The sequence below is a fragment of the Schistocerca piceifrons genome, chromosome 7 (assembly GCF_021461385.2).
Source record: "Schistocerca piceifrons isolate TAMUIC-IGC-003096 chromosome 7, iqSchPice1.1, whole genome shotgun sequence".
In the NCBI taxonomy this organism is placed as follows: domain Eukaryota; kingdom Metazoa; phylum Arthropoda; class Insecta; order Orthoptera; family Acrididae; genus Schistocerca; species Schistocerca piceifrons.
Genome location: NC_060144.1, coordinates 454,547,063 through 454,559,537, shown reverse-complemented (window position 1 = coordinate 454,559,537; position 12,475 = coordinate 454,547,063). Strand labels below are relative to the sequence as shown.

The following is a 12,475-nucleotide window of genomic DNA, read 5'->3' as shown; positions in this document are numbered from 1 at the left end:
AATGACTTCTTTGGGTGTTATTTCAGTCAACATTCACAGAGATTAAATCAAATTTTTTTATTTATCCAAGGACAAATCTATCACACCAAGGGATCATTACTACCACTACCCAATGAAGACTATAAATTTCTGCGAGTATATTTCATCGGAAATGAAGAAACATAAATTGATTAATGATGCACAGATAACAGTGGATTGAGATGAGTAATAGTTGAAGATGTACAGAGGATCTTACACAGATACAATCAACTGATTCACATATTCAAAACAGCTTTAGACCGTATGTTGTCTGATGACTATAAAGTTATTATTCGAGCCAACAAAACACCACCTGGAGAACATGAATGTTAATTTAATGCATCTCAGATAGATGAAGTCGCAATCGTAATTATGGACCATGAAAATGCAGGCCGTGACATAATTGTACAAGATGAAGAGGAGGGGACAACACCACATGCCAGAGGCATACCATTCATATGATGCCCTCCAATATCCATTAATATTTCTGAATGGAAAGAATGAGTATCATTTTGATGCGAAACAATCTAACCCGAAAACAGGCATTGAAACAAACAAGAAAGTCACTTCCAAGAGGTTCAGTGGTTACCTCTTAATGATCAGAGACAATGAAACATACAGTCACATTCTCAACACTTGACAGGTATTCCAACAATTCGTGGTAGATATGTATGCAAAAACAGAAGCAGAATGAATGGTTTACCTAAGACTGAACCAGAAGAAACTACACATGGAAGAACACATCCACCTTAAAAGTGCAGTCATAAATGATGGAAACATTGACAACCTCAGAACAATGGTAGTTTTACCCTCATCATACGTAGGAAGTCTGAGACACATGCACAAATACACTCAAGGTGCCCAATGTACATAAAAAAATATGGATGACCTGGTCGTTTCATACCATTCACATGCAGCTCATCATTCATGGCCAGAAATCAAAGACCACCTAAGATACAGCCTAGCCCCCATGCATTGACATGACATAATAGCCCGAGTTTTCCGACAAAAACAAATGAGATTTATTGAAGTCATAACAAAATATCACATCTTTGGAACCATTAGATGCTGGATGTACACAGTCAAATGACAAAAACGGGGACTGCCTCACTCACACAATCTCATATGGCTACACGTCAGAATGCACCCCACAGATGTCAACAAAATCGTCCAAGCTGAATTTTCCAATCAACAAGAAGATTCGGCATGTACGACATAATAACGAAAAATGTGATTCATGGACCATGCGAGCCATTAAACCCAAATTCGCCATGTATGAGTGAGGGAAATGTACAACAACAAAAAAATGCCCGAAACCATACTTGGATGACACACAAACTGGAGTTGATGGATATCCCAAACACAGATGATGATCACCCAAAAATGATGGCTACACAGCAAAAATATGAATACGTGCACCAACAAACTGGAAATAGATAATCAGTGGGTAGTACCATATAACACACTATTTTCCAAAAACGTTTAAAGCACACATAAATGTAGAATACTGCAATTCATTGAAATCCATCAAATATTTCTGTAGGTATGTGAACAAAGGCAGTGACGTGGCAGTATTTCAAAGAGCCAAAGACAGCGAACAGCAAAACAGAAACGACGAGATCCTCATGTACTAAAAAAGAAACACCAACAGTAATAAAGCAGCAGGACACATTTTCAGTTTCCCATACGCAAACACAAACTGTGTAACATGTAGCAGTACATCTGGAGAATGTTGACAGATCTCAAGCTCATTGAAGGCTACCTATTCTAGATATACAGAGAAGCACTGTACTGGAAAACGACAACCACTGTTGAATTAACACTACAAGAAGCCTCACTGACAACCTCAGTTAAACAAATGATAGACTTATTTGCCATAATTGTAACAACATGGAACCCATCAATTCCAAAACATCTTTGGGACTCTTTCAAAGAGAGTATGAGTGGTGACGTACTATACCAAGTCTGACAAGTTCTTCCTTAACTGAACATCTGTCAGCGATGACATCTTCAATGAAACAGTCATTCAACTAGAAGATAAATGTTTACCAGTAAACAACCCGACCTTAGTACAACTTGGGATGCAAGCATCATGAAAATATGGTACCGTGTGCTAAGCTTCAAAATTAAAAAAATTAAAAAAGGTACAACATGGGTGAAGTACTTCAATACATTGCTCTCAACAACGACAACCAAAAGGAAATTTATAACTTTATCATGGACCAGAGCGACAACAACATTGGTCTAATTATTCACTTGGACGCACCAGGCAACACTGGAAAAAGTTTCTAATAAATCTGTTTCTGACAGAAATACAAGCTACTTGCACTGGCATCATCTGGCATTGCAGCCACACTTATAGAAGGCGGATGGACTGCCCATTCCACCCTACAACTACTGTTGAATATAGCCAAATAACAATTCCCGGCATGTAAAATCTCAAGAGAATCTGGATGGGGTGAACTTCTAAAGCAAGTTCTGGGATAAATGCACAATGGCACGTAAAAAATCAGTTGAAGCCATGGACAGAACATTACAAGACTTGCAAGGAAAATCCGAATTGGTGGGAGGAGCTCTGCTCATACTCTCAGGACATTTTTAACAAACGCTTCCAGTTATCCTCAAGTCATTACCAGCAGACCTACACCTGATTATAACTTCATTTCTGTGACCTCTAATCCTTCCAAGAAATTTATTTTAACAATCAATACTTCATTTTAATGTAACATTATCAGTCTGTATTTTAATGCACCTACACTATGTCTTTGGACACACAGCCATATTACAAATGTTCCCAATAGTTTTAGATAAGGCACCATGACAATGTCCCCACTGTAACGGTTCACTGCCTGGGAAAAGTGAATTGTTATGGCATCCATCTTGTACAGATTGAGTCTTACTTTCATGACAGCAAGCAAAGGTCCTCATTGTCTTACTTTCATGACAGCAAGCAAAGGTCCTCATTGTCAGTCTGTATCACAGGCATGAAACTAACCTCGGAATCGAGGAAAATAACATGTGGGTTGCCACAAGGTTCGGTACTGGGCCTCAAGCTTAGGAGAGACAACTTAGTTGCTGGATGGTCAGGCCTGCAAGTGGTTCATAGCTAACTGTTTAAGTCTTAATCTCACACAGACTGATATTATTAAGTTTCAGTTAGGTATTGGTACCAGGAGTAGATGTTAATCACCATACACTGAATGAAACATAATGTGTAAAATTCCGTGGGGGGTTCAATTGGATAACAAGTTAAATTGGAGTTGATACATACATAAACTGACCAAAAAGTTCTGTTCAGTGTTCTTCGCCTCAAAAAACATTTATCATTGTGTTGAGAGAAAGGCAAGTATGTTGGCTTATCTCGCATATTTCCAATGCCTGTTTTTGTATAGGGTTATCTTCTTGGGCAATGCACCTAAAGTTAATAAAGTGTTTCCTGAGCAGTAGTCAGTAATGAACCTTTTTAAGGATCTTGGAGTTTTTGCACTCACTGCCCAAAACATTTATGCTTTATTTAGTTTTTGTTGCTGATAATAAAAATCAGCTTCAGCAGAACTGTCAGTCAGATTGTCACAAAACAATAATTTTCATATAGACTTGACCTCATTTCTGTAGGGATTATTTGAGTGGAGACGTACTTCGGTGGCTTAATATTCAACAAACTTCCATCTAACATACAGCAAGAAATTGGGAATCCAACCAATCCAAAAGAAAATCACAAATGTACCTCGTTAGCCATACTTTCTACTAATTATCAGGATATTTAGATTCAGGGATTGAAAAATTCTGTGCTACGGGGCAAGTAGCAGTGTGTGTAGTAAAGCTACAAGCCAAGTGGAAATGTACTGTAAATAGGCTTGGTTTGTACAGATGTAAGTAAATATTTTCTGTCAAAAGATACCACTGTAATCAAGTAAATAATGAGCTTCCAATAGCAAGTAAGCATTTGCTGTATGTACAAGGGGGGAACAAAATAAAGGGGATTTTTGTTCCTGAACATTAACAGTTGGTAGGACTGGCCCTGCACTTCTGCTATGCTTAGACGGGACCGTTAGAAGTGAGGAGAGTGTGCTGTTAGATATTTCCCGCCGTTTCATCAGTAACACTCACCATGTCTGAGCGATAGGTGCACTCTCCCACTGCACAATGCATAATTATCAAATTTCTTGCTCATGAAGGAGTTACATCAACAGAAATTTGCCAAAGGTTGACTGCACAGTTCTGTGATAAAAAATTATCAAGGACATGTGTGTTTGCCTGGCATAAAAAGTTCAAGGAAGGACAAGAACGTGTGGAAAATCAGTAACATGATCGCTGTCCGTGGACCAGCATTACAGACAAAAATATTTGTGCGGTTAAAGACATTATTGATGACGATCGATGGGTGAGAGTATCAGAAATTCCACAAAAAGTTGGAATCAGTTATGGGAGCTGTCAAGCAATCGTCACAAATGCCCTATAGTTCCTTAAAGTGTTTTCCAGTTGGGCTCCTAAACTTTTGACCAAAAATCTGAAGTTTAGACCTTCGGAGGTCTGTCAGAGGCTTACAGCAAGGTTTGCGGAAGAAGGTGATGCATTTTTGAGTCAGATCATCTCTTGCGATGAAACATGGGTTAACTGGTACACTCCAGAATCCAAACAAGCCAGTAAGGAGTGGCGGAGGAAAGGGGAGGCAGCACCAGTGAAAGCCAAGACTTTACTGTGAGCAGGCAAGGTTCTTTCAACCATTTTTTTCAATCAGCAAGGCATTTTGCTGACTGATTTTTTGCATGAGCGATGCACAATCAATGCTGCTTATTACTGCGAACTGTTGAACAAGGCAAGAGTTGCATATCGCCGCAAAAGACGAGACCAATCGATTCGGCAGGTCATCCTCCTCCACGACAATGCACAACCCCATACTGCAGCTCTAACTTTCTCCAAGCTACAGGAAATGCACTGGACTACACTTGATCATCCTCCTTACAGCCAGCAGTTATCGTCCTGCGATTTCCATTCGGACTGCTTAAAGAAGCTCCAGAAGGATGACGATTTGAAGATGACGGAGAGAGTGAAGATGACGTGCGCAACTGGCTGGTGACATGACCCAGTTCTTTTTATGATGAGGTTGTCAAAAAGCTGCCCATACGCTGGGACAAATGCATTTCCAAAGCAGGAGACTATGTGGAAAAATAAATTATAACTGTCTTGAGTTTTTCAATAAATGAATGTAAATAGAAAATAAAATCCCATTTATGTTTGATCTGCCCTTGTATAATTGAGGAGCCATCAGCTTTTCTTTCTCTCTCGCCCCACCCCCACCCTTTCCAAATAGCATATTTCTTTCGAATTTACTCAATTGCATTTTGCTATCTTATGCAAGAATGGCATTAAGCCGTATAGTGATAGTTCATTATTAAAACAGTATACAAATTACATTTTAGCAGTTCCCTTGTCTTTTGTTGATGTATACTTTGATTAATTCTACATCCCTGAGGGTGCTCCTTCTTGATGAGATCTACTGAACTTGACAAATAAATGAATAGTATACATGTCACCACTCCATTCCATAGTTGGCAGTGTCAAACCGTCATTGAAGCTTGTTCCTCATCTGTTCGAAGTGCTGCAGCTTCACTGAGTGAGGCGGCACAGTGCTCAAGACACTGGATTTGTATTCGAGAGTAGTGAGATTTAAGATCTTTGACCAACCAGATTTAGGTTTTCTATGGTTCCCAAAATCATTAAATGCAATTGCTGGTTCAGATCCTTTTAAAATGGTGTGACCAGTTCGCTTGCCTGTCCTATCCTTCCTAAGGTTGGCTATTTTTAATGACCTTGTCATCTATGAAAAGTTAAATGCTAATCTTTCTTTTGTTTCAGAGTCAAGCCAGCATTCTGAACAAAGTTTTATGGCGCGCGCGCACACACACACACACACACACACACACACACACACACACACACACACACACACACACACATTCATTAGTTTAGCATCATACCATGCACAAGCTGAAATGTTGTAGTATGACAGATCCATTTCCTGGAGACTGATGTTTCTGCTCCAGTCTCACTAGCTGACTGTTACTGTGTTGTTTGATGGCGACAAGGGATACTGACACCTACTTTTATGTTTCCATATAATTTGGTGGCATATCCTTGATTGTAGTGGATGGAAAACTGACTTTTCTGGTTGTGTTTGGTAGGTCGCCTCTAGATCTATATTGTGCCATCTCCCTTCAGTCTTAATCAGCTGTTGCCAGTGTTCCATACTACATATCTTCTGAGTTTCGATTTCATTCGCACTATTCTCTGGATGCTAAAATTTTTGCAAATATTTATTTTATTCCACTTTATGGGCTGTGTATTTTCATATTGTTGTTGCAAATTAAGATTTTGTCAGGTTTTAATGTATTATTAAAACACACACTATAGTATTAGATTTTAAAGAATGGGATCATTGTTTTGTCAGCAGTGGCTCAATTATATTTTTCTTACTGCTCTCGCTGACTAATGCGCTAAATGTTGTTATTGTTGTTTTTTTTTATAGGCGTACTGAGCACTTCACAGAAGTGAAATACCAAATGTGCCCACCATTACATGTCCTTGCTCAGAGTGCTCTACAGTTTTTTATTGACAGTTCAAAATTAGTTTAGAATTTTCACATCCCAGAAACATTATTAGTACTACTTCAAATATATTGGTGTTTTGCAAGGGCATCCCACGTTCTAATATGTGTATTAACAGCTTGATAACTGGAATAGCATTGTCTTTGTTTTACTGCATGCTCATTTTCAATAGTTTTTTTCATCTTTTCTGAGTCGTGTTTTCAGTAGGTTGTATGTCACAGTGTTTCTTTATGCATTGTCCCTAAGTTTGTATGTCCTAGTTTGTTCTATTTCTATATAATTTGTTTTCTCAAATGAATTAGCTTAAATTTTTATAACAACGAACTGGAGTGGGCTGAAATGCACTAAACAGTATTAAAGTATCCTTGTTACTGCAGTACTATAACCTCTGTAATGACTTCACAGTTTATGTTAGCTGTCTGGCACCACTTTTAAAACAGATTCTAAAAAATGTGAGCTTCATGGCTTGATCACTATACTGTTCTAGTTTGTAAAATAAAGACTGTGATTGCAGCAATTTTTATGTATTTATTTATTTTTTTTTTCAGGTATTGCAGACAATATGCAGTGGAAGGAAACAGGAGACTCATCTGGCAGTGAGGCAGGAAAACAAGAACAGGATGATGATTTCCAGGCTGATTCTAGGAGTTTAGCTGGCAATGTACATTTTACCATAGGCACTGACAGGTAGGCAGGATGCAGTAAATGTAGTTTCAGTATTGAATACTTGATCTGTTTTATAATACCAAATTCTCTCATGATATTCTCAAACAAAATGATAACGATAATCCACAGCACTTTCATAAGTTCTCATAAATTTATTCTCTTTTACTTCATATCCATTTATTGAAATTCATAATTGCTTCTTGGAATCTGCGTATTAAATATTTTTATTTTCAAAAAATGAGAATAGGCAAACAAAATTTGAAATTTAATCTGTATGATTTGTTGACATTTGTTTGGACGTCTCTTTGATTTTAAATACCTTACTATTACATTAGTAAGTCATGTCATCTACTAATCATAATTTAAGATGGTAATTTTATTTGAGGTAACTAGCTTTAGGTTGAATTATTGAAGTCAGTAGAGAGGTGTTGCCTGTGTTTGTCTTCTTCAGTAGTGTCTAAACATTAATGAAATGTTGCATTGCATTTGGGACCAGATATTTCTTCCTTATGAAGTAATAAACACTTAACGACTCTTGTGTGATGTTCAGAATCATATATCTTTCTTCTTGTGTGTCAGTGTCATTGGAGGCTAATAATGGTATGGATATATAATGTGAGAGACTAATAAAAAAAATTCTGTATCTTGAGTAAAGCTTTAGCATTTTCTTTCTCTGGGGTATTGGATAGGTAAGACAAGACCCAGCCAGACAATTGAGTTCTATCAACAAGACTTAATTATGTTGTCTTATCTTTAGTGGCCCTAGTGGATAAATAGAGGTTTCTATTAACTGATGTTACATACATACATTTCCAGAGGTCACAGGCTCTGCAGACATGGTGTATATGACCTGGTAGATCCGGGAAAAACCTGGGAATTTTTTCATCCGGGAGAAAACCGGAATTTTTTAGAATTCCATGAATTTTTCATTGTTCTTGTTTTCAATTTTTGTGACTTTGACTGGTAAGAACCAGTACTCAAACAAAGGATATTACTACATCTCACTACTGCAAAATAATACTGCAGCAATAAAACATGAACAAGAGAAAGGAAAAAAAAAACGAGAATCAAGTTGCAAAGGAAATGCACCATATACAACAACAAAACACTGCTCATACAAGTGTCTGCCAACAGTAAAATGTGTCAAAGGCTTTAGGAAGACTATGCAATGCTTCATAACAACAAAGTGTCTCTGATGAGCATGACATCACAACTGCTTACATTAGATTTGTTCGAGCAGTTGTGAGTGAGTTCATGCGCATACCCAGTTGTGGCAGCTGAGTCATGTATGAGTAATACCGTGTCCTGCTTCTGGCTACAGAAGTGTGGCAGTTAGCTGTATAAGCAATAGCAGCAAGCAGCCAAATGCTACCCGGAAAAATTTTACTGGCTCGCCTAAGCCGCCAGATTCACGCATGCGCAACAGGCTCGAATCTAAGGGTCAGGGATCAAACTGGGGTGGCAATTTCAGAGGGGGATTCATACTCTTGAGGAAAAAGACCTTGTTTCACAAAGCGCCGAGCATCCTGCGCATGTTGGTCTATCAGTCACTCATATGATTTTGAAATGCATCCCTGCTGGTTTTTGAACAAATTCTAAATTGATTTCTGAATGAATCATAAGTTGATCTTTTTATGCGTGCACAGTGAACGTGATGTCTCTGCCAGGGGAATCCCCATCGCATCTAGGAATAAACTTTCCTGCAGACAAAAGGGGACGGGGCTATACAAGCTGACTGGAATAAAGCCAAAAGGGTGAAAGCCTATCACTATTTATGTGGTTGACTGGGTTTGGGAATGATCAGCGTTGTTACAATTACTAGCAAAATCCATAGATTCAGACTACCAGAGTGGAAATAAATGACTAACAGGAATAACAGATAAGAAAGATTACATATTATATTCTCAGTGTATCCAAGAAAATGAAATTTTGACAGAAAATTTTTGACCGGACTGCTACACTAGTAAGAGCCAGTTGTACAGGCCCCAGCTACCAGCTGCTTAATTTCTATTCCGGGAGTAGCGCAGAAAATGTGTTGTACGAAAACATAATAATGCCTAACCGGAGAATAAACCCAAGATAACTAAACCAGTGATTATGTCCGGGTTAGTGAAGTTACTGGAGAATAAATTTTGACACTGGCAGGAATTGTTACAGAATTAGTGATGAGAAGATTGATTGTTAGAACGAGGAAGGAGAAGAATCCTCACACAAATTATGGAAGAATATGATGATTCCAAATTTATATAAAAATTTCATACTACTGCTTTTCAATCTCACGCTTCAGAAGCTGGAGCGTATGAATGAAATGTGAAACTATTTCCTAACATAAAACTTTTTGCTTGTAGTAGGCCTTATAGGCATTTGATATTGGTACTTCATGAATTATATTCTGTCTTGTTATAAAAATGACCATTTGTGCCAAGACAGCCTAGTTTATTTGGTGTATGTTACAATTGCTGCAATATTAGGCAGGCCTATTTCATTTTATCTAGCAGACAATTACAATATACACGTAATCAGGTCGATCAACCACAACAGTCTCGGCTACTATTTGTATTAAGAGCTTTTTCAGTTATGAAATCTTCACGAGTTATCAGCCAAGTGGCATCATCTTCTAGACACAACATTTCAGTGGACTGCGTATCCATCATCTTCAGGCGAAGATGATGGATACGCCTGAAGTTGATGGATACGCAATCCGTTGAAACGTTGCGACTAGAAGACAACGCCACTTGGCTGATAACCCGTGAAGATTTCATAGCTGAAATACGCAGAGAAAGCCTGCAATTGCATATAGCTTTTCAGTATTAGGCAGTGTCATTTTGTTTTTTCATGTAGCAAAACATTTGACGAACTTTGATGAGCTAATAGATCCTTTTCCAGAAAGAAAAACACACCACGTAAAGCTGTAGCAAGATTATATATATCTACCTCAAACACTCGAGGGGGAGGGAGGTGCCACTATCTAGTATTTCCCTGGTTTGGAAATATCGTAGAGCCAGGGCTGATGCACAGAACAGTCTGAGTTGTATTGGGGAGGTGGGTAGTCTCCACACGACCCGTGTTTACATTTAGTGATTGTGATGTGTCCTTGTCGTTTATAGCTCTTACGTCAAATGAAAACAAAACAGATTTCTGGGGCTGGGAGCTATCAAGTGAATTAAAATACATTCACATAATTACAGAAGGCTAAAATTTGTTATTAGTTTCAGATTTTATTTTATTTCCACCTTTTTGACAGTCAAGCATTAATCGCCTTGCAGAACAATGAAGTTATTTTTGTCGATTTGCTAAAGAAATTTGTCTTTTATTAATCTTTTCCATTGAGGCAGTCAATTTATTTGGAACAACGTGTTTAATTCCACACCATTGCCTACTTTCAACTGTTCACTACATTTCAAGTGCATGTTTTCATCTACTAGCGCGTATGGCTTTATGCCGTAGTAAAGAACCAAACAGGATATAATACAGTACTGGTACACCAAGAAAATTTACATCCGAATTTGGACATGAATGTGCACTTTAATCTGAATTATGCATTTTGTGTGGTTCACGAAATTCCGATGCTCTTGGAGTATTCTCTAATGTCTTGTTTCTTTTATGACATAATGTAAGATCTTTTAACATTTTACACGTATGAACATAAGGGCTTTCTGCGTCATCTTAGCTGCTTTAGTGCAGTGACGCCTGTTATATGGCACTCTCTGGCAGAGCATTTGACTCTAATTTTAAAATCAACTCTTTGAGGACGACTGTTTAGAATAATTTTGAACCCAGAAGATCGGACATTTATGTCGCTGTTAAAAATTTTAATGGCACATTTGTGTGATGTATCTTAAAGTGTAAGATTCACAAAAAAGATCAACATTATATGTGAAAAGCTTAGCTTCTCTTGCAGCTTATTAATCTTTGAGACCAATATTATATGTGAAAGCTTTACTTTTCTTGTAGCAACACTATGGATATTAATTTAAACCAGCACCTTTTCCTATTTGTATGTTCTAACTACTTAACAGCGATGTTGCTATTGGCTGACTTACATCGTGTGTCCTACGCTCTGAATATCTGCTGTCATCGGCTGGCGAGATCAAGTGCCTTGAGCTATGACTGGCTTACAAAAGCGCATTGCAATCTCGATTTCAATGCTTCACAAAGTAATATGCGGTGTTTGGTGGAATTCGAATTTATACTTTTATAATACGAAAATATGCAGTGTATATGTTGTTGCACATCAGACATCTTTCCTGTTTTTTTTTTTTTTTTTTTTTCCCCCCCATGAGTTTCGTTTTCTAAAGTGCTGAGAAATTCTACACCAGTGTATAAAACCATAACCATTCAGGGGATTGATAAGTTTTACAGTCCCGAGGAATAGTATACTGTCACTTAAGACGGAGAAAGTATATTTTTAACCGGGAAATGCGAGAATTTTTTTTTCCTTGTCTGCGTGTACACCCAGTGCAGACAACGCACTGCTTCCACAAACTGCCTCCATTCCTTTCTGTTTTGTGCTCGTTTCTTCCAGGGGTCTTGAAGTCTGAGGGCTGTCAGGTTATTCACCAGATCATTCATCCAGTACTGCCTAGGTTGTCCTGTAGGGCATTCAGTGTGTGATTTCCCCTTAGGTGCTTTCTTCATCTGTCTGTTGTCTGGTGTATGGGCTCCATGGCCTGCCCACTTGATTCTCCTGCTCTTCAGCTTCTGTCATAGTGGGTGTTGTTGTATCAAGAGGTAGATATCTCATTCCTCCTCCTTTATCTAAGATTGGTCCCCATATCATTCTCATTACTCTTCTTTTAAATATAAATAGTTTTTCCTTTTCTTGTTTATTCATGCTCAATGTTTCTTAATTGTACATGACTGCTGGGCATATCACAGTGTTATATATTCTCATCTTAATATTTGCTGATACTGATTTTGAGCTGAATGTGTGCCTGAGTATTACATGCATTTCATTTCCACTGCATTTATTTCCTCGTATTGAGACCTATCTCAGTCTCAAATGTTTCATTGTGACCTCAGAAACACAGTGCTACCCTTGACCCATCCTTACAAGTTTGCACCATTCTCACTAGGTTCTCAGCCTTCTGGAGACACAAAGTGCATTGTATAGGCTATTCCTGCAGATGCCTCCATATGCACGTTGAAAATTGACAAACAGGCTATAGATATCTTTATCATAT

General features: G+C 38.1%; 1 protein-coding gene across 1 annotated transcript in view; it reads left to right on the top strand.

Moving 5' to 3' along the window:
- The window catches only part of LOC124804638 (stromal interaction molecule homolog), a 140,454-nt gene that overhangs the window by 106,146 nt on the left and 21,833 nt on the right, over nt 1-12,475 (top strand). Inside the window, exon 12 of the mRNA XM_047264854.1 lies at nt 7,175-7,313. Within this exon, the coding sequence (XP_047120810.1) occupies nt 7,175-7,313 (139 nt within the window). The remainder of the gene's footprint in view (nt 1-7,174; nt 7,314-12,475) is intronic.